This window comes from Scyliorhinus canicula, chromosome 21, assembly GCF_902713615.1.
Source record: "Scyliorhinus canicula chromosome 21, sScyCan1.1, whole genome shotgun sequence".
Classification (NCBI taxonomy): Eukaryota; Metazoa; Chordata; class Chondrichthyes; order Carcharhiniformes; family Scyliorhinidae; genus Scyliorhinus; species Scyliorhinus canicula.
This window is the reverse complement of record NC_052166.1, coordinates 35,893,013-35,915,404: the sequence shown is the minus strand read 5'-3', so window position 1 is coordinate 35,915,404 and position 22,392 is coordinate 35,893,013. Positions and strand designations below refer to the sequence as shown.

General features: G+C 49.1%; 1 protein-coding gene across 13 annotated transcripts in view; it reads left to right on the top strand.

Annotated features, from left to right (window-relative positions):
• Nucleotides 1-22,392, top strand: part of cacna1ba (calcium channel, voltage-dependent, N type, alpha 1B subunit, a) — a 739,085-nt gene that overhangs the window by 589,182 nt on the left and 127,511 nt on the right. For all 13 annotated transcript variants that reach the window (XM_038781850.1, XM_038781861.1, XM_038781863.1 and 10 more), the window contains 3 exons: nt 11,533-11,592; nt 13,356-13,462; nt 15,361-15,372. In XM_038781850.1, the coding sequence (XP_038637778.1) occupies nt 11,533-11,592; nt 13,356-13,462; nt 15,361-15,372 (179 nt within the window). The remainder of the gene's footprint in view (nt 1-11,532; nt 11,593-13,355; nt 13,463-15,360; nt 15,373-22,392) is intronic.

Below are 22,392 nucleotides of genomic sequence, written 5' to 3'. Positions count from 1 at the left end.
AACCAATGTTTTCTATAATGTTCGTCAATGATGCATTGAATGAACAAATGATTCAGTTTTTGTTCATGTAACCAATGAAAATTACTGTAAATTTACAATGAAAAATGGCAAACACTTTCGCAATACCCCATCCCATGATTACATCTATGAGAAGACAAAATATGAAAATATGAGCAGTTTATAAAAGTAAAGATTTTGTTAGGGGGTGACCAATCTAAACCAAGGCTGCAGATTTTTGTTTTTCTCTAGATGGTAGATTTGTGGAATGATTCTTTTCATGAAAAGAAGTTATTAATTAACACCTTCAAAAAAGAATTGTAGAAATAGCCAATGAAGAAAGACACTGAAGGCTCCAAGGGTGAATACTGACGCTTGAAGCACAAATGCTCTGTGAGACCATGTGGCTCCATGGTCCCCCTGTCCATGACAGCACGGTAGCATTGTGGATAGCACAATGGTTTCACAGCTCCAGGGTCCCAGGTTCGATTCCGGCTTGGGTCACTGTCTGTGCGGAGTCTGCACATCCTCCCCGTGTGTGCGTGGTTTTCCTCCGGGTTCTCCGGTTTCCTCCCACAGTCCAAAGATGTGCAGGTTAGGTGGATTGGCCATGATAAATTGCCCTTAGTGTCCAAAATTGCCCTTGGTATTGGGTGGGGTTACTGGGTTATTGGGATAGGGGGAGGTGTTGACCTTGGGTAGGGTGCTCTTTCCAAGAGCCGGTGCAGACTCGATAGGCCGAATGGCGTCCTTCTGCACTGTAAATTCTATGATCAATCCTGTTGCGACCTTAGATATGTCACCTGTGGACTGAAACATATAATATCCTGAGTCTTGACAGAGTGATATGGGAAGGATTTTTTCACCTCGTGGGAGAATCTTAAACAAGGTTTAAAAATAAGGGGTGGAATTTTCTAAAAGAATGGAGAAGTGTCGGGTTTTGAATGAAAACTAGTGTGTTTTCCTCCAGAAACACCATCTGCTTTTCTGTCCAGATCTTCTGACATAAATAAATATTTGGGCGTGTTTAGTTCGGTCACTCTGGCGGGGCAGGGCCTCATAGATCTGTCAAGCCAGTCTACACATCTTTAAAGGATGCTCTGATCAGCGAGAACACTGAACTCCCCCCCCCCCCCCCCCGCCCCTCCAGCACCCACCACCATGGCCATGGAGGACACCCACGCGCTTTGAAGCAACCCCCCCTTCCCCACTATAGAAGTATCGGGCAACACACCCCTCACTCTCTCCACCCTCCCTGTTTCTACATGCGTGTTCCTCTTCTCCCCCTCCCACCACCACCAAACACAGGGGGAATCCTCCTCGGGGTTTCCCCCCTCTCAGTGCCATGGGGCACTGCCCAGCCTCAGCACTCAACCCCGGGGCCTCCAGGCACCTCTGCGTCCCTGACTTGGTTATCATGGCTGTTTTTTGATTTCGAAAGCTAGTAGTGAATTGCGCTGGAAGGGAGGGAACGTCATACGGGGCTGGAAGGTACGGCGTAAGGTCGTTTGATTGTATTAAAATTGATTCAAATTAATAGAAATCGGGGTGTGAACCTGATCATGTCATTGATGGACAGGAAAGTTACAAACTAAGATCTCTTTAAGTAGGTTTAAGTAGGGTGATCATTGTTCGGCACAACATTGAGGGCCGAAGGGCCTGTTCTGTGCTGTACTGTTCTATGTTCTATGTTCAGGTGCAAATCCCATTATGGCCCTCTGATGAGATTTAGTGTCAATAACTGGATTTGTGAGCCCTTCGACCGGGCCTGAAAAATCACACCCGTTTAAGGCAGATGAGGAGAAGATTTTTTCCTGAAAGGGTTGTGATCCTTTGAACTCCCTTCCTCAATCAGCAGAGGCAGAGTCTGTGGCTATGTTTAAGGCAGGAGTAGCTAGATTCTTGATTAGCGAGGAAGTCCAAAGTTATCAAGGGTTAGCAGGAATGACGAGTTGAGGTTGAACCAGATCAGCCATGGTCTTATTGAATAGTGGAGCAGACTCGAGGGCCCAAGGGGTCTACTCATGCTCCTAGTTCAAATGTTCACTTGACTGCAGCAGAAAGGGTTGAATAATATTGGTTGCTCGGACACTGTATTTGCTGGTTATTTTGCTTGATTACATCTGGGTTTCAGAGAGAACGTACAAATTTGGCCATCCTCTATGTTTTACTTGTGATTATTCACTTCGCTCAAAAGATTAAAAAAATTGGGGGTGTCTCTAACTTTTTTTTTTATAAATGTTTTTATTCAGTTTTCATATTTTATATTGAACAAATTACAAATTGTTAGGAGAAAAAAAACAACAAACAAACACGCAAAAATTAACATACATATTTACAGGTAAGCATCTTCGTAGTAGTAACTGTGCCCGCCCCCCCCCCCCCCCCCCCCCAACATGTTTATTTAGTTTGGTTTTGGGCCTTAGCTAGCCATCGAACCCCCGTACCGAACCTGTAGCCCCTCCCGCTACCTTCCCCCGACTATTCTTCCTCTTGTACATTGGCCACAAATAGGTCCCGGAACAGTTGCATGAATGGCTCCCACGTTCTGTGGAAGCCGTCGTCCGACCCTCGGATGGCAAATTTGATTTTCTCCATTTGGAGAGATTCCGAGAGGTCGGACAGCCAATCCGCAGCTCTGGGCGGTGCTGCTGACCGCCAGCCAAACAGGATTCTACGGCGGGCGATCAGGGAGGCAAAGGCAAGGACGTCCGCCCTCCTCCCCAGGAATAGATCTGGCTGTTCTGAAACCCCGAAGACCGCCACTATCGGGCATGGCTCCACCCTCACTCCCACCACTTTGGACATAACCTCGAAGAAGGCTGTCCAGTACTCCACGAGTCTGGGGCAAGACCAGAACATGTGGGCGTGGTTGGCCGGGCCTCTTTGGCACCGTTCACATCTGTCTTCCACCTCCGGGAAGAACCTACTCATACGGGTTCTTGTTAAGTGGGCTCTATGTACCACTTTTAGTTGCGTCAGGCTGAGCCTTGCGCACGTGGAGGTGGAGTTGACCCTATGCAGTGCTTCGCTCCAGAGTCCCCACCCTATCTCCATCCCCAGGTCGTCCTCCCATTTCCTTCTTGTTGCGTCCAGTACGGTGTCGTCCCTATCTACCAGTCGGTCATACATGTCACTACAGTTCCCTTTCTCTAGGATACTTGCGTCCAGTAGGTCTTCCAGTAGTGTCTGTCGTGGCGGTTGTGGGTACGTCCTTGTCTCCTTTCGTAGGAAGTTTTTGAGCTGCAGGTACCGTAGCTCGTTCCCCCCAGCTAGCTGAAACTTCTCTGTCAGTTCGTCCAGTGTTGCGATCCTGTCGTCCGTGTATAGGTCCCTGACTGTCAGTGTCCCCCCGTCCTGCCTCCACCTTTTGAAGGTGGCGTCAGTCAGTGCTGGTGTGAACCTATGGTTGTTGCAGATGGGAGCCCTGTTCGACATTTTGGTCAGGCCAAGTTGCTGCCGCAGTTGGTTCCAGGATTGGAGGGTGGCTGTCACCACTGGGCTGCTGGAGTGTTTTTTGGGTGGGGATGGGAGTGCTGCCGTGGCGAGGGCCCGGAGGGAGGTTCCCATGCAGGAGGCCTCCTCCGCACGCACCCACTCAGCCTCTGGCTCCTGGATCCATCCCCTTACTCGCTCGGCTGTTGCTGCCCAGTGGTAGAATTGTAGATTCGGGAGGGCTAGCCCTCCCCTGGTTTTTGTTTTTTGTAAGACCTTCTTTGGGATCCTAGCATTTTTACCCCCCCATACGAACGCCATGATGAGTTTGTCCAGCGCTTTGAAAAAGGCCTTGGGGATGTAGATCGGAATGGATCTAAACAGGAAGAGGAACCTGGGCAGTACGTTCATTTTGATCGTCTGAACTCTCCCCGCGAGGGAGAGCGGGAGTGTGTTCCATCTTTGCAGGTCCTTTTTAACTTCCTCCGTCAGGCTGGTGAGGTTCCATTTGTGGATCCCTTTCCAGTCATGGGCTATTTGGATCCCCAGGTAGCGGAATTTATGTCGGGCTTGATTGAACGGCAGCCCCTTTAGTGCTGCCCCCCCCCCCCCTTGCGGGTGTACTGGGAAGATCTCACTTTTGCTCATGTTGAGTTTGTAGCCCGAGAAGGCTCCAAACTCTTTCAGGAGCGCGATGATTCCGTCCATGCTGCTTTGTGGGTCCGAGATATAGAGGAGCAGATCATCCGCATAGAGTGAGACTCTGTGCTCTCTACCTCCCCTTCGGATCCCCCTCCAATTTTTTGCTGCCCTGAGCGCGATTGCTAGCGGTTCAATTGCTAGTGCGAACAGCAGCGGGGACAGTGGGCATCCTTGTCTGGTGCCCCTGTGCAGCTGGAAGTATTGGGAGTTGGTATTGTTGGTCTGTACACTCGCCATGGGTGCGTTGTACAGGAGCTTTACCCAAGCGGTGAACCCTGTTCCAAGCCCGAACCGCTCCAGTACCTCTATGAGGTATTTCCACTCGACTCTGTCGAAGGCCTTTTCTGCGTCCAGGGAGACGATCACCTCTTGTGTTCTCTCCCCGGAGGGGGTCATTATCACGTTCAGCAGGCGCCTGATGTTCGCGGTAAGCTGTCTACCTTTGACAAAGCCCGTCTGGTCCTCTGTGACCACCTCAGGTACACAGTCTTCTAGCCTCTTGGCTAGGATTTTGGCCAGTATTTTGGCGTCTGCATTCAGCAGAGATATGGGTCTGTATGACCCACATTCCGTTGGGTCTTTGTCTTTCTTAGGTATCAGCGAGATTGAGGCCTGTGCTAACGTGGGTGGCAATGTGCCCCTAGCTAGCGAGTCTGTGAACATCTCCCGCAGGTGCGGGGCCAGCGCTGTCGCAAATTTTTTGTAGAAGTCCGCCGGGAATCCGTCCGGTCCCGGCGCCTTCCCCGCCTGCATGGAGCTAATGCTGTCCATGATCTCTCCCAGTGCTAGTGGTGCTTCCAGATCCCGTTTTCTGCCCTCTCCCACAACTGGTATGTCCAGTCCGTCAAGAAACCGGTTCATCCCAGCCTTCCCCGTTGGGGGCTCTGAGGTGTACAGCTCTTGGTAGAAGGCCTTGAAGGTTTTGTTAATCCTCTCTGGTTCTGTTTCCAACGTGCCTCTGGTATCTCTGATTTGCGCAATTTCTCTGCTGGCTGCCTGCTTTCTCAGCTGGTGGGCCAACAGGCGGCTGGCTTTGTCTCCGTGTTCGTATAGGGCCCCGCGTGCCTGGCGGAGTTGGTGTACTGCTTTCCTGGTGGAGAGCAGGTCAAAGTTCCTTTGTAATTCTTTCCTCTCCGCCAGGAGTTCTACGGTCGGGGCCTCGGAGTATTTATGGTCTACCTCCAGTATGGAGTCGACCAGCTTCTGCCTAGCCACCCTTTCCTCCCTATCTCTTTGCGCTTTGTAGGCTATGATTTCCCCTCTTAGTACGGCCTTAAGCGCTTCCCAGAACGTGGAGGGTGAGACCTCCCCGTTTTGGTTGATCTCAGTGTACTCCGCTATGGCCCGCGCTATCCTTTCGCTGAAGGCCTTGTCAGCTAGTAAGGCACCGTCCAACCTCCATTTGGGGCGCTGGGCCCTTCCCGTCTCTAGCCGCACATCCATGTAGTGTGGGGCGTGGTCTGATATCACAATTGCGGAGTATTCCACCTTGTCTATCTCTGGAAGCACCGTTTTCCCCACCACAAAGAAGTCAATTCTGGTGTACACGTTGTGTACTGGGGAGAAGAAAGAGAATTCTTTCTCCCCCGGGTGGGCGAATCTCCAGGGGTCTACTGCTCCCATCTGCTCCATATAGTGACTGAGTTCCCTTGCCATGTTTGAGGTTTTCCCCGTTCTGGGGTTTGATCTGTCCGTCGTTGGGTCCTGTACACAGTTGAAGTCCCCCCCCATGATTAGTCGGTGCGTCGCTATGTCCGGGATTTCTGCCATGGTCTTTTGGATGAAGCTCGTGTCGTCCCAGTTGGGCGCATACACGTTAACTAGGACTACCGGCGCCCCATCCAGGGCCCCGCTGACCATGACATACCGTCCCCCTGGGTCCGTAACCGTCTTTGTCGCCCTAAACATTGTCCTCTTGCCAATCAGGATCGCCACCCCCCTGGCCCTTGCCCCATAACAGGAATGATAGGTTTGTCCCACCCAGCCCTTTCTTACCCGCAGTTGGTCCTGCTCCCTCAAGTGCGTCTCTTGGAGGAAGACTATGTCGGCCCTCATGTTTCTAAGGTGGGTGAGGACTCTAGATCTCTTCACTGGGCCATTAAGTCCCCTTACGTTCCAGGTGACTATTCTGGTGGGGGGCTTCTGCCCCCTTGCTCCTGTGGGGTTAACCATATTTGTCCGGTGGACGCGCCCCTGCCCTCTGGGGTTTCCCTTTGTTAGGGGGCCGTCCAGGATGTCCACTATCACTGCTCTCCCCATGCGGTCGGGTCCCTGCGCTCCGGGGTTCCCCCTTGTCCCGGGGACACCCGCCATGGCCGTCCACTGTGTGTCCGCCACGCGGGTAGCCCCCTGCACTCCGGGGGGCCCCTTCACCCACAGACCGTACTGGGTGGGTGTTTGCAGCAGTTCCCTGTTTCGAGCCCTTGTCTGTGGCACTTTGTGGCCCTATTCCCTTTCTGGCCTCTTTTGTCCCTTCGTCCCTGCATTTCCCCTCCCTGGTCTCTCGCCCCCCGAGTGCCCCCCCCCCCCGCTCTATCCCTTTCGGGGATACCCCTGTGTACCCCTCCATTGCCCCTCTCTCCCCCATTCCTGTCCCCATTTGCTCTCCCACCTTTGATGGGTGATCCCCCCCCTCCCCTGCCTGGCGCCTTCCCCCCTGTTGGGGGTGCGCTGCGGCCCTGCTCTGTTGCGCGCCCCCTTCGCTAGCTTTCCTGCTAGCACGGTGGCTCCCCGCTCGGAGGTTGCTGTCCCCCTTCCCCTCTCCCCTCTCCAGTACTCCCGTTCCCTCGTGCCGGGGCCTGGCCTCCCACCTGGAGCGGGCCCTTGGGCATTGGGTTGTTTTTCCTGGGTGCTCCTGCCAGGGGGGAGGGGGCTGGCTTTGCCTCGCCCCTCCCCACCCCCCCGTCGGCATGACGTATCTCCTTGCCATGGGCCCCTCGTCCCTACTTCCCATGGCGTTTTTCCAGCCCGTGCTCCTCAACGAATCTATTCGCCTCGGCAGGGGCTGTAAAGAAATATTCCTTGTGTTGGTATGTGACCCAGAGTTTTGCTGGGTACAGCATACCAAAACGTACTTTGTTCTTATAGAGAGCTGCTTTCGCTCTGTTGAACTCCGCCCGTCTCTTAGCTATGTCCGCTCCAAAATCCTCGTAGATTCTGATGGCGTGCCCGTCCCAATTGCAGGCTCTATTCTCCTTGGCCCAGCGCAGGATTGTCTCCCTATCCCGGTACCGGTGCAGTCTGGCTATAACTGCTCTCGGTTTTTCCCCTTCCTTGGGCTTCGGGCGCAGTGACCGATGAGCTCTGTCCATTTCCGGTGGGGTGGGAAAAGTTTCCCGCCCCACCAAGGAGCCCAGCATCGCAGCCACGAATGTTGTGGGATTTCTACCCTCTATCCCCTCTGGCAGGCCCACTATCTTAATGTTTTGCCTTCTCGAGTTGATCTCCTGGTCGTCTACCCTGCCCTTCAGGCTCCCCTGTGTTGCACTCAGTTTCGCCATTTCCCTCTCCAGGGACATGACCCGGTCGCTCACGTCAGTCGCTGCCTTCTCCAGCTCTTTAATGGTTGCCCCGTGGGCTTCCAGTATCTTCCCTTGGGCATCCACTTTCTCCTCCATTCTGGTCAGAGCCTGCTGCACCCCTGACATGGCCCTGGTCATTGCTGCCTGTGCTGCGGCCTCTGTGTCTGCTTTTAACTCTGCCTTGATTGCCTGCAGCTGCTCCCTCACCACCTCTGCAATGGCTTCCTTCCAATTCACGCCCCCCTCTAACCCCAGGGGAGAGGTTGCCCGCCCGTCCAGCCCTTTTGGATGCGGCGATACATTCTTCCCGCTGCTTCGCGTGTTGACTCGTTCGCCCAAGCTGGTTTGCCCTTTGCCCCGTCCACCTCCGGTGCCCCCTTTCTCTTGGGTCCCTTCTGGCATTTTTTTCTCCCCCTTCCCCTTCATCGTTTCTTCTCTCCTTGTTCTTCTTTTCCCCCTTTTCCGCACCCTATTTTAATTTTATTTATATATATATAAAAATATATGTATATATTTTTTTTTAAAAATGAAAAATTTATTCCCCCCTTCTTTCCTTTACCCCTTTATTTCACCCCTTTTCTCTTTACCAGTTTTCTTTTGGGTTTTTATTTTAAAAAAAGAACAGAAATATAAGTCTCTTTTTTCTTTTGTTTTCTCTCTCCACTCGCCCAGGAGAGAGAGAGAGAGTCCCCCTTTGTCCTTGCCACGTGGTGGTCACTGCAGTTGGGGGGAGGGGGAGGGGCGAGTGGGGCTGCTGGTTGGGGGGGGGGGGGTTTGTGTCCCCGCTGCTGGTTTGGGGGGGGGGGGGGGGGGGGTTGGTGTCCTCGCTGCTGGTTGGGGGGGGGGGGGGGGGGGGGTTGGCGTCCTCGCTGCTGGTTGGGGGGGGGGGGGGGAGTTGGTGTCCTCGCTGCTGGTTGGGGGGGGGGGGGGGGGAGTTGGTGTCCCCGCTGCTGATTGGGGGGGGGAAGGTGGTGTCCCGCTGCTGGTTTGGGGGGGGGAAGAGGGCCCGCCGCTACCGCACCGTTCCCGGCCCGCGTGGGGGGGGGGGGGGGGGGGGGGAGAGAGGGGTTGGACCTGCCGCTGCTGGGCCTCCCTGTCGCCGTCGCTCCTCGCCTCCGCCTTCCGCCGCCGCCCGCTCCTCCTCAGCTGCCGCCCGCTCCTCCTCCGCTTCTCCTCCGCTTCTCCTCCGCTGCCGCCCGCCGCTGCCGCCCGCCGCTGCCGCCCGCCGCTCCTCCGTTGTCGCCCGCTCCTCCGCCGTTGCCGCCCGCTCCTCCTCCGCCGTTGCCGCCCGCTCCTCCTCCGCCGTCCGGCCTGTCGGGGGGGTTCCTTCCTGGCGCTTGCGGGAGCCCCTCTCCCTGCGACCTCCTCGCTCGCCGCCCGGAAGTCCTGTCTCTAACTTAATATACCTGGGAGGAAACTAATGGGGCTGGATTACCCGATCCTGCCGCTATGTCCGCAGGATCGGTCTGGTCTTACGACCAGAAAGAAGGCGCCGCTCCCGCACCGATCCCCCGTCCGGTGGGGGACTAGCAGTCGTGCTGAGTAAAGCCCTCTGCGGATATGGTGGAAAATGGGTGGGTCAGTAGCCACGCATGCGCACGGCGGTGGCCTGTGGCGGACACGTCGTGCAACATGGCGCCGGCCACGCGCTGATCCGCCTTGAAAAAAACTGCCCTCCTGTAGCAAGGCTAGCCACCCTAGACCACCCCCCACCAGTGCCCCCAGCCCCTGCCAAAGCCCCCCCCCCCCCCCACCGCCAGTGGAACAGCTCCTTCCGCAGCTGGTGCGGTGCTGGAATCAGTCCACACCTCCCACGCGAGGTCCCCGAACGGTGTGAGCACACGTGTCCTACGCCATTGAGGACTCGGCCAATTGAGGGCGGAGCATTGGGGGAGAGCCTCAGGTAACATCCTGAGGCCGTCCGTACGGCTTGCGGTGTATTCCTCGAGTACGCTGTTTTGGAGGGGACGGAGCATCGCAAAATTGGCGCCACTTTTGATTAAACGAGGATTCTCCGGCCGAATGCGATTTTGGGGTTGCCGATCGGAGAATCCCGCCCTTATGTGGGACTGACTATCCATCTCTTCTCCTCTTAATTTTATTTTGCGTGACTTGAATAAAATTAGAATTCACCGATGCCAATCCAATACTGTCAGGATCCGGCCATGCAGCTAAGATCAAGATCACTCCCCTAAGTCTGTCCAAAGGATGAGGTTTGATGGCATTTTAAACATTTGACTTTACTTTTACGAACTGAAAGTATGTGTAATCAAATAATTTGCAAATTCTGGCTGCCTGTAATTGAGGTAACTAGGCAATGTTTGAGGTCTTTTGTTGTTGAGGAATCTGTTGAAGCAGCAGCTGTTCTGGCGCCATTGCTTTTTTGGCAATTGGCTGGCTCATCTCCGTGCTTTCATTTATTTTTTTTCTCTGAAGACACGTCATGAACCAATGGCGGAACATTGAAACTGACTCTCAAGCCGTTTGTCATTTTCACTGGTTATATTTTAGAATCATCGGGTGAGATCTGTGGCTGTTCACACCAGTGAGATCTTCCGGTCCCGCCGATGGTGCACTCCTGCCACGAGCTTTCCGGCGGGTGTGAGGAGGATTCAGCGGGAAATCCCATTGAAAATCCTGCCACTCGCCAATGGCGGGTGGCCTCCCGCTGCTGAGAATCATGCCACGGGGAGGCCAGACAATCTCACCTATAGAGTTTTACAGCACAGAACGAGGCCCTTTGATCCATCGTGTCTGTGCTGGCCATCAAGCACCTATCTATTCTAATCCCGTTTTCCAGCATTTGGCCCTTGGCCTTCTATGCTATGCCATTTTAAGTGCTATCTATATGCCTTTTAAGGGGGCTAGTTTAGCTCAGTTGGCTGGACAGTTGGTTTGTGATGCAGAACGAGGCGAACAGTGCGGGTTCAATCCATATACCGGCTGAGGTTATTCATGAGGGCCACGTCTTCTCAACCTTGCCCCTCACCTGAAGTGTGTTGATCCGCAGGTCAAATCACCACCAGTCACCTTTCCCCCCCACCCCACCCTCCGCCCCTCAAAGGGGAAAGCAGCCTATGGTCATCTGTGACTATGGCGACTTTACTATGTGCTTCTTAAATGTTGTGGGGGTTTGTGCCTCTCAGATAGTGAGCTCCAGATTCCCACCACATTTTGGATGAAAAAGCTTTTCCTCATGTCCGCTCTAAAACCCCGTCCCTTAATCTTAGATCTCTGCTTCCCTGATTAGTGACCCATCTTCCAAAGCGAAAAGTTTCTTCCCATCTACTATAACTGTGTCCCTCATAATTTTGTACACCTCAGTCAGGTAACCCCTCAGCCTTCTGTGCCCTAAGGAAAACAACCCCAGCCTAACCTCTCTTCTTAGCTGAAACCCTCCAGCCGAGGCAACATTCTGGTGACTCTCCTCTGCACCCTTTCTAGTGAAATCATATCCTTCCCATAGTGTTGTGACCAGAACTGGCAAAACAGTACTGTAGCTGTGGCCTAACGGGTGTTTTATACAGCTCCATCTTAACCTCCTTTTTATGTTCTATTCCTCGGCTAATAAAGGCAAGTATCCCATATGTTGCCTTAACCATTTTATCTTCCTGTCCTACTGCCTTCAGGGATCTTTGGACATGCACCCGAAGGTTCCTCTGGCTCTCTTGTACTTACTAGCAACTTACCTATTTTGCCTGTTTTCATTCTACCCTCTTCTATAATTCTGTAATTAGTAATGCATGAACATATCAAATCAATGACTAATGCAATACTGAAGCTGATGATATGAAGCACTCTACAACAATGAAAAATGGACTTTAAAGGCAGCTAAGTTATATGCTCTCAAATCAAAATAAACATTTTTTTGCTTCAGGTTCTGAAATATCTGGATTACGTGTTCACTGGCGTCTTTACGTTTGAAATGGTGATAAAGGTAAACATTCCAACTGGATTATCCATAATTTAAATGTGTGAAGTGTACTATTGGGAAAGAATAATCTGCATTTAATTATTTAATTGAGCCACTTGCTGGGAATAAAAAAATTGAATTTGTTTTGTGATTAATGAGGGTAGCGGTTCGTTGGATTGACCTTAGAAGGTTTGGTTGTTGGCTTTTAAATGAGTTGAGCGCTGTGTTAAATTTGTGCATCAGACAAAAGTAACTTAAATTTCTATATTTATATTAGGAATTTAGAATTTTAGAGATTGATTCGTAAGTTGATGCTGTGACTTACTTAACACAGCATGTTTTATTTCCTTTGATTTTTGAACAGGCCGTCAAAACGTCCTGGGCGGAAATATCTGTCCCGCCGCACCCATTTTCTGGCATGGCGTGTCCCTGCCGGCAGCGGAATCCTCCGTCCCAGCAGCCGGTCAATGGGGTTTCCCATTGTGGCCACCCTCACACCGTCAGGAATCCGCGGGCGAGAGTGCGCTGCCGGCGAAGCAGGTGAAACCGCCAACAGAGAATCCCGCCCCCGTTTATGTTCCAGTTTTAATATTTATGTGAATTTAAAACTGCTGTGCAGCTGGGAGAATCTGACATTCTTACTGAATGGATAGAATGGCACCTTCTTAGTCTTGTGGTACAGCTTCAGAATCTTCCTGCCATGATTCTACAGTATTGCAGAATGAATTTGTTGGCCTAGAAATTTGTTGGTGCTACGGCTGCTTTGCTGGTGTAAAATGGGCGCCTGAGTAATCAAGTGTGAATGATTAGGGACCCGAATATGGTACAGGAATAGGCCACTCAGTCCCTCCAGCCTGTTGTGCCATTCAGTAAGATCACTGAAAGTAAGTTATTGGCTATCCCCGATAACTTTCCACCCCCTTCCTTATCGGGATCTATCTACCTCTGCCTTAAAAGAGATATTCAAAGACTCTGCTTCCATTGATTTTTGAGCACAGTAAGAAGTCTTACAACACCAGGCTAAAGTCCATCAGGTTTGTTTCAAACACTGGCTTTCGGAGCACTGCTCCTTCCTCAGGGTTCACCTGAGGAAGGAGCAGTGCTCCGAAAGCTAATGTTTGAAACAAACCTGTTGGACTTTAACCTGGGGTTGTAAGACTTCTTACCGTGCTCACCCCAGTCCAATGCCGGCATCTCCACATCATTGATTTTTGAGGAAGAGAGTTCCAAAACTCATGAGCATCTGAGAGCAAGATTATTTTAAAGTTGTAAGTGCCCCTTTTCGGACGCTTGTTTCCAATCTTGCTGTCCGCAGTCAAGAGCGCACCTTGCCTTTAAGAGATTGTCTTTAAATGGCATCAAAGGTGCACCAATTCTTGCTCCCTACAAAGTAAAGCAGCTAACAAACTTCTGTCCTTCCATCAATTTAACGCAGTTCCCGAGACCACGTGAGCAGGCATGTATGACAAGACCGTGGGCAGAATATGCTGGCCCTTCCCACCGATGAGATCTTCCAATCCTGCCAATGGCGACCCCAGATGGCGTAGCTGGTGAGCATCGCAAATGGCCATTGACTGCGGTGAGACTGGTCGATCCCACCGGTGGGCAGTGGTGAGCCACCTCCACCGGCAGCGTAAAATCTATCACCCGTGCTTCCAAAATCAAATTTCTAGACCATAGCCTTAATGATCCTGAAAAGCAAGATAATCCGAAATAATTGCAACAAAGAAATAATTGTTTTGCATATTTACATGTGACTTTCACGTTATCTCGTTTCCTTCCATAAGATGATTAATTTAGGCCTGTTACTGCATCCTGGCTCTTATTTCCGAGACCTTTGGAACATTCTGGATTTCATTGTCGTCAGTGGCGCTCTTGTGGCGTTTGCTTTTACGTGAGTAACTACTTTACCATTCCGGACTCACTTTTCCTCTGCCCAGAATTCTCTGTTCGTTGACGGGATTCTCTGGTCCCGCTTCAGTAGATGAAGTTTGGGCTGAGCGCCAAATTTCCTGTTCTCGCTGGCAGCGGGTGGACGGGCAAACACAGAAACCCAGCTTGTGTGTCTTAACCCTTGTAAACTACAGGTTAATTAAAAATATAATTTGCAGCTCACATATTGTTCAGTTGAGTTATCCAACTGCACTCTATTTTTGTTAAGCTTGGAAAATACTTTGCACTCTTTTATTTTTTTGGCTCTTAAAATATTAATTTCTGCCCTGTTTTGTTCATGGAATCAAAGAACTCATGTTTCATGAGCTTGAAGGTGATCTTCAGCCACAGGAGTGGCTGGGTGATTGGCTGGCAGAACACAGAGGGCTGCAGACCGAGAGCTTTCACAAGAAGCCAGGCCTCGTGAACGTAGCTGCACAGAGGCGGCTCCTTGGGTGGTGGCCAAATTGCCCCATGGCAGTATTTTTCCTTTCAAACTTTTATCCAATTTCTGACTGAAGGATTGGGCTGAAGTTTCATGGGGAACAGTCCTAGATCCTGAAGCTGCATGGCATGTTCCAGACACGACCACTGTTATTTGGAAGGGATAATCCATTAAACACCAGAGAGGGGGGCTTACCATCCAATTAGAATCCCTCCTGCCCCTGATACCAAACTGAGCCTACCACATTGGCCTGAACATGTCCCAACCCAATATGGGCTGCCTAAATGCTGTGTGGAAATGCCAGTTGTCATCAATAGGCTCCAAAAATTAGATTAACTTGATCCAAAACAGCCACCCACCATTTTCAGCCAGGTTTCCAATTGTGACGCCACGCGGCCTCTCTAAAAATGACTGAGAAGTGGGTTATGGCACCATGCTGACAAGGTGGCTGGCAGAGGAAAATTAAGGGCCCACTAGCTTCCAATCCCGACACCTCCTTTGAAAATTCAGCTCATTCTTTGTGAATCTGTCTCACCACCCTTTAAGGCAGTCCATTCGCGATCATTACAATTCTTTACATTTAAAAAATGCCCTCAACTTCCCTCAGATTATTTAGCTTAAAACTGCTGTGGTGATATGCATCACTGTAACTACACAAGGGGTTCATGTAAATACACATAGACTAGCTAGACACTAGAGGGAGCACCAGAAACATGACACAGACAGCCAACCAATAGGTCAGTAAGATCGGACACGACCAATGGGCAGTCACGACACACACAGTGGTGACACTATCACAGGAGGGCATTAAACCAACCCATATAAAAGGACACAGCACACATGATCTTCCTCTTTCCAGTGGAGACACTTAGTGAGTAGACAGGGTTGATTTGAAACACATCACACCCACCACGTGGATTGTAGCAGACTGGTTAGTCAGCCTGAGTAGCTATAGCAGAATTAACAGGAGAGTCGAATCCAAGTAGGAGAATCGTTACCAGTTTAATAAATGTGTTAAATCTATCTCCAGTCTGAACCTTCCTTTGTCAGAGTGCACATCAAGGAAGCAGTTTATGCTACGTCAAGAGCATAACAAAACACCCGCGTCCTCCAGTTACTAAAACTCCTGGCAATGGAAACTGGGTAGGATTTTCTGGCCACTCCCACCAGTGGGATCTTCCAGTCAATGGACCTTTGGCTTGCTCGCTGCATCAGCTGGGAAAAAGTTCAAAATTGAATTCAAATTCAAAGCCCGGAATTAAAAGAGAAATGTACCCAACGAGTGTGTTACCCAATCAGCAAGCATTAACTCCTTAACTAGCTAATTAACAATTATAGAAAATATAAGTTCTTCTCTTGTTGTTGTCTTGCAACTGACCTGTTTTCTTTCTTCCCTGGTTGCGGGATCTGAACAGGAGTTTCCTCGGGTAAGGATTTCATTGCAATCTTCAAACAGAATTTGTATCGTTGCTTTTGTGACTATGTCAGTGTGGGTGTGTGTTATACGCATTATGATGTACTACGATTGAGTGCACATATGTTTTTAATGCTTAAAAAAATCATGTGCCACGTTCTTGCAATTGAACGAGAAAGTCTACATATGCTAACAAGTTCCTGAGTGAATTTGAGATGATGTACGGCAAACTCAGTGATTTTGTTGTACAGCAGTTCTTGTGCAGTCGCTGTAACTTTAAATTGGTCTTCGGTTTTCTAAAACCGTTTGGTCACGTCCTATCTTTAATGACATTATTTGACCTCAAAAGTCACTCGATCCTAGCGGTTTTTGAGAAAATTATGGCAATTTTTCTCATGAACTTTCTTGAAACTAAGCTTTTAGATTGATGGAGAAAAGCCATTTGAGGAAGTGCATAATTGCTAGTATTTTTTTTCTTGGATTTTAGTTTCAAATAAAACAGACATTGTGTATTAAACTTATTAACCACTATTAATATTTAAAACCATCCTCACTTCTTAATAACCGCAACAGGCATTTCAATAAGGTTGAATAGCAAATCTTGCCTGGAATAATTAATTAATTCTGGAGCCAATTCAGTTCAATTTTGAAAATGCAATATATTATCCTGCATAAAGGATATTTTTGCCTGATATATTTTTGCAGAACCTATGTGTTATTGTCACGACCAGTCAGTTTAAAAGAAAGAATTAGCCGTTGTTTCTTTTATGTTTGATCTGATTCTACCCACGCAGCGTTAGTGACAATGCTGATTGTGATAGAAGTCAGAACTTGAGTCATTGAGGCACCATTTGTATATGTTAAGATCCCAGACCAGACTCCAACATTTGTTAGGATGCCAGACAAGAACCTCAAACACGTCAAAAAAAATAAAATTTAAACTGTCAGGAAAGGATACTTTGCTCCAGGAGTGATTTCACTGACATATCACTATCTTTTATATTAAAACAAACATTTTTCTTAACACTGGATTAAACAAATTATCATCACAGAAAATAGCTTACAGTTGAATATTTCATAACAATGAAAGGGAACACTTTTACTTCTAACTGACGCTTTCTCCAATTAGGCAAAGCCCATCTCAGGTCAAAAGAAACCTATAAATAAAGTTAGTAAACACGAGGATTCTTACGGTCTTTTCTTGGAAAAGACTGCTTGAAGAGAAAGAGAGATACCCTTTCAGACACCAGGGGCGGGATTCTCAGACTCCCCGGCCGGGTCAGCGAATCGCCGGGGAGGGGGGGGGCGGAATGAATCCCGCCCCACCAGCTGCCGAATTCTCCAGCGCTGGGAATTTGGCGGGGGCGGGAATTGTGGAGCGACAGTTGGTGGCCACTGGCAGCGGCCCCCCTGGCGATTCTCCAGCCCACGGTGGGCGGAGTGGCCACCCATTTTCGGCCAGTCCTGCTGGCGTAAATTACAACAGGTACTTACCAGCGGGACCTGGCTGCGCGGGCGGCCTCCGGGGTACTTGGGGGGGGCAGGGGCGGGGGGATCTGGCCCCCGGGGTTGTCCCCATGGTGGCTTGGCCCGCGATCGGAGCCCACCGATCCGCGGGCAGACCTGTGCCGTGGGGGCATTCTATTCCTCCATGTTGGCCGCTGTAACTGTCCGCGATGGCCGGCGTGGAGATGAACCCCCCCCTGCGCATGCACTGGATGATGCCAGGACACGCTGGTGCTCCTGTGCATGCGCCAAATTGCGCCGGCCGGCGGAGGCCTTTCGGCGCCAGTTGCCGAGGCGCCAAGCCCCTTCCACGCGACCAGCGCAGCGCAAACCACTCCGGCACCAGCCTAGCCCCTGAAGGTGCGGAGGATTCTGCACCTTCAGGGTGGCCCGATGCCGGAGTGGTTCACGCCACTCCTTCGCACCGGAGTCGCCCACCCCACCGATTTTCGTAGAATCCCGCCCCAGATCAATGTCTTGCTGCCTTTTAGAGACTACTGCTTAACCTGACAGCCTTTGACAAAATGCTCCTGCTCAGCGTCAAGCTTCTAGCAAAAACTAAAAAGCTAAATTGCCTACTGCAGACCTGGCTCCTCCCATTAATTACATCATTGTCTCTATCCCACTAACTGGGTTATGACCATCTTACTATGGCTAATCGCCACCCCTCAATTATCTAAACCCCAGGAATTTTTTTTTAGCCCAATATAGGTAAACAATATACATCATTGGAATGAATGATGCTGTCAACATCCTGCAGACAGAAAGGGCAGCATCCAACAGCCATGCTTTGCCTGAAAAGCAGCTTACCACGGTGCAGCGTGACTGATAGAAGCTGGGAGACCCTGCTCCCGAGGTTTACCCGGGTCACAACACATCACAAGATCTATTGCAATCTCATGAGACTTTGCGATGTAAATCCCGCCCTTTGTGGGTGAGATCACTTTTTAGCGCATCTGTATATTAAAGCAAGACAGTTAGTCTCACTTTAATGTGCAATTTCCCAAGACACCCGAGGTGTGGATCTATCCCCTTCACTTCGGAGACATCAGTGAGCGCCGTTCAGTACTGGTCTCCACAAATGGGGACTAGACGGGAAGTCACTCGTGGGGGTGTCCCTGTGGATTGGAGGTCCCCAGTTGTATGCCCTTTGGGCAGAGGCACCCTGGCCCCGCTAGTACCACCTGGGCACCCTAGCAGTGGCAGTAGTGCCACCTGGGGGCTGGCCTGGCACTGCCATGGTGCTCATGTGGCACATCCAGCTGGCCGGGGCACTGCTAGGGTGCCACGTTGGCATTGCCAAAGTGCCAAGCTGGCATTTTCTGCGCGGGCTTTGGGGTGGGTGCATTGGCAGGTGGGGGTGAGAGTGGGAGTGGGGGGCGGCAGGACGTTCCCATAGTACTTTGGGGTTGGGGGGGGGGTACGGGGTCACCTTGGTGGCCTCAGAGATGGCAACCTGATCTCTCGCTATGCTGAGGAGTTTCAGCGAGTGGAGCTCCTTGGTGTAGAAAATGTGGCTATTTGCGGCCTTGGACGCTCGTTCCCTGCTGAGGCCCTTTATTAAACGCGAGTGGTGTTGTATAACCATGGCAGCGAGCACCTGGAAACAAGTGGTTAAACATTCTCGCTGTGGGACTTTGTTCCCATTTACTTGAATTGCACCCAAAGTCTGCCTGTACGTGAAACCAGAATTTTTAAAAATATTACTGCAACAGATATGTATATACCCGAACACAGGCTTTTAATAACATTACTGCAACAGGTATATGTAATATGAACTGTATAAAAATTGCCAACATTCATCACAGTTACTATTGATTGGTATTGGTAATGGCAATCAGGATTTATTGCATTCCCCTAATTATATTAGTCAGGATTTATTACACTCTCGTAATATGGATCATATTAGCAATAGTCTCTTAGTCAAGGCGACAAAGGTCTGAAACCTAAAATAAAAGTCGAAAGTGTGATTAATGCATCATAGATCAGGCAGTACTAAAATAGGAAGGAGGAGTTCAGAACGGATCCTTCAGTAGATCTATTATGAAGGAGCCCACCTAAAATTTGAGCCTATCTTTTGAGATGCTGACTGAGCTACTACATATTCCCAGCTTGTGTATTGAGTCATTGTTGTGACTGAAGTGTATCCATGTTGAAAATGTAACCGATTTTCTGAGTAAGATGTGAACATTCATTGCGATTTATACATGACAGGAACACAGATGAAAAACAAGTATAGCGATGTGGGAAGGAGTCATTTATTTTGGGAAACCACTGTGTGCGTGTGGAGTAAAGCACGGTGTAAATATGCAATCCTCCCCCTCCAGCCCTCCCCCAGCCCCCACTATGAATGTTTGGTGGGGAGGGGCCACATAAAATATGTTGGGTATATAGACCGCCATCTTCCCTCTCACCCCTAACCCAGTCCCCATGTTAAGGTGACTGCTAGGCTACCCAGCCCATAGGTTTGCTGAGACTCTTAAATGGTCAATTATTGGGTAATTAAGAGCCTCTGCTGCCATAATACATTGGAAGGCAGACCAAAGTGGGGGCTGCGTTTTTCATCAAACGGCGAAAAGACTGAAAGGGAAGGTCTTACCTCCTATTTGAGGCATCAGGAGGGTAGCCCCCCCTCCAAGATGGTATCTCTCCTTTGTGCCTCCCAGCGTAGCTCCCAAAACCCACCCGCCAAGCACCCCTCTCCACCCTCCCGAATCTCCCCGATCTCTCCTCGTCCAAACTCCCTGGACTTTCTTTTCTCTGGAGGCCATGTCCTCTTCATCGCAGGGCCGCCTTGCAGTCTCAGCAGTGCCCATTGCGCAGTTCTGCCGCTGCTCGGACTGCAAAATCAGATTTGCCAGCAGCTCTCAAGGGAGTGTGTTCCTTAATTTGATGGAGGGGTGGAAGGCTGCCCTCAACAGAGATGTCTCTGCAGGGTCCAACGACATTGCCCCTGGGGGATGAGCAGTACAGACTGCGTCTCCCCTCTCCCAGTGTAATATTTACCCCTAAGATGGCCTTCTTCCAATTTCCTGTGAGACTTCGAGCAAAGAGGCATTCTGTGTGCTTCAGCACCAACCATCGGATTTACATATCTCTACTTGGTTAAATAGGAATTGCATTAAATAAAAACCTGGCCTGTAGTAGCGACTCAACTGTAGCAATGTTAATTATGGCTTTGGTGCTTCTGAATTATAGGAAAACAGCTCAAGTAATTTAGCACAAATGTATAGAAACAGATGAAAATCTAAGCAAATAATCTGAAATTCTATCTGTGAAAATAGAGGAACATAATTTCTTAACTCTGCATTCCAGAAGTTAATGGCAAGTTAATTTGATTCATTTACATAGATAATTAATGGATTAGAAGTTATAAAGTGGGAAGGATGGGTTTTCTCCATTCGTTTGAAATGTTTTTTCCCCTGGAACTGACTTACTATAATAAAATATTTATATAAGATCAAATCACTTCTGCTTTGGTTCCTGCACAAGAGCTTTCATTGAAAGGCAGACGATGACAAGTGTAAAAAGACATTCAGATGCACCCAATCTGTACAGTAGTGTAAGGATAACAAGGCAAAAAGGCCCATTTGGTCCATTCAGCTGTTCAGTGTTTAGTGTTCAACTGTTTAGTGGTGCTGTACAAAAAGAATCAAAAGCAATTAGCTTTTATTTTGCAAAGGGCGATTTATCATAGATAAAACAAAATGACAGTCCAATATGTGTGAGAAAGAAAATCCAGTGCCAACATTAGGGGGAGAGAAAGGTCTTATGCAGGGAAGAAGAAACGAGTTCAGGGGAACAGCAATATCAACCAGGAGGAATTAACAAACTGGTGAGATGTGCAAGGGACAAACATGAGGGATCGATAGAGAAAAAAAATTAAAGAGCAATAACAGAACCGTTTTAAAAGGATATCAGGAGCAAAGAAAAGTGGGATATTGGCTTATTTGACAGTGTCTGTGGGGGGGGGGGGGGGAACTGAGAACAATACTGTGGAATTACTAGCTTACTATTTTATTTCTATTTTTACCATTGAATGAGGGAGATGTGGGTGAGTTAAGAGAAAGAAGAGAAAGAGCGAACTACGGACAAGGGAAGGGGACATAGAAATTAGGAACTGAAGGTGAATAAGGTCCCGGATTTGGGCAATCTCGGCCTATGGGTACAGATAGGGATAGTTGAAATGATTTCAGTTATCTGCAACAATAATTGCCTCACTGTAATGGTTTGGGAAGTAGCAAATGAGACCTCAACTTTGTTTGGTAAATGTCCCTTTAAGGGCAACACAGCAGAGTAAGGGTCACCTGGCCTTGGTGACCAATTGGGACTCAGAGAGTGGAATCACCCTGCGTTGAGAGAGGCTCTTGGGCAGATACATTTTGGAAGCAAGCTACAGGCATGTGGCTGCTGTACAATTTTTAGAAATAAATACCTTTTCTGTTCACTACTGAAGTCTGTGAAAGTTCATCTTTGCATTTCGAAAGGGATAAAAGTAGACTACATGAGTTACAGACTCACCTTTATTGTAGGGAATTCATTTCAGATTTGGAAGAATAGCACAAGGAATCATTTATAAAAATACAGTCTATGTGGACATGACCAGTATCGATTTTGACGCATAGATCATATCTGATCTTTTTATTGGGATTCTTTGAGGAGGTTACACATCTGATGAGTATGAGGCAGAGGATGTTAGCTCCCCAGATTTCAATTTGACACTGTCCAACATGCTGACTTAATCACAGGATATACACCCCTGAAATGTCTGGGAAGCTATTAAGTTGGTTTGATGCATGGCTCGCGGATGACAAACAAAGGCTGTCATTGCATAGGGAGGTGTCTTATGTTACCATTGGGGTCTTATAGCTTTTGAAGTTGGTTGTAACTTAAAGAATGGAATATTGTCCAAAGAGTCAACATTTGCAAATGGCATCACATTGGGTGCAGTGGTCAATACTGCTCACTGTTGAGTGATAAAGTCATAGAATTTGGCGAGACAAGTGAAAAGGCAGACAGGGGTGAAGTCACAAAATGATGTAAAATAATTGCAAATGGAAATGACATATAAAATGGTCACATGCTGGTGAATATAGAGAAAAATGGTATCGGGGTGGCAGGTAATGAACAAAGCATGTTTTATGCTGGACAGTGTGGTGATCAGAGTGTCATGACGTCAAAGGAGTGGTCTGGAGGTTGCTATATGGCCTTGATGAGGCTATTCTGAGCCTTGTCTTCAAATGCTGAAGGGTCCAGAGGAGGCTGCTGAACATAGAAACCCGAGCTTTGAGGATCCTGGAAATCTACTGTTTGAAGAGGAAGAGGATAGAAGGATCTTGACAAAAGTATTTTGACGTTTTTGTGTGTATGTAGAAATTAGATAAAGTAAAGCTATTTCCTGAGCACAGAGTTGAAAATGAACTGCGCATGGTTTAACAGTGTCAACAAAGGGAAATCTGGGCCATTTATTTTTGCATGAATGTTCTAGAATTAAGGACTGGCTTACCAGGTTCCTGTTTGAGTAGGG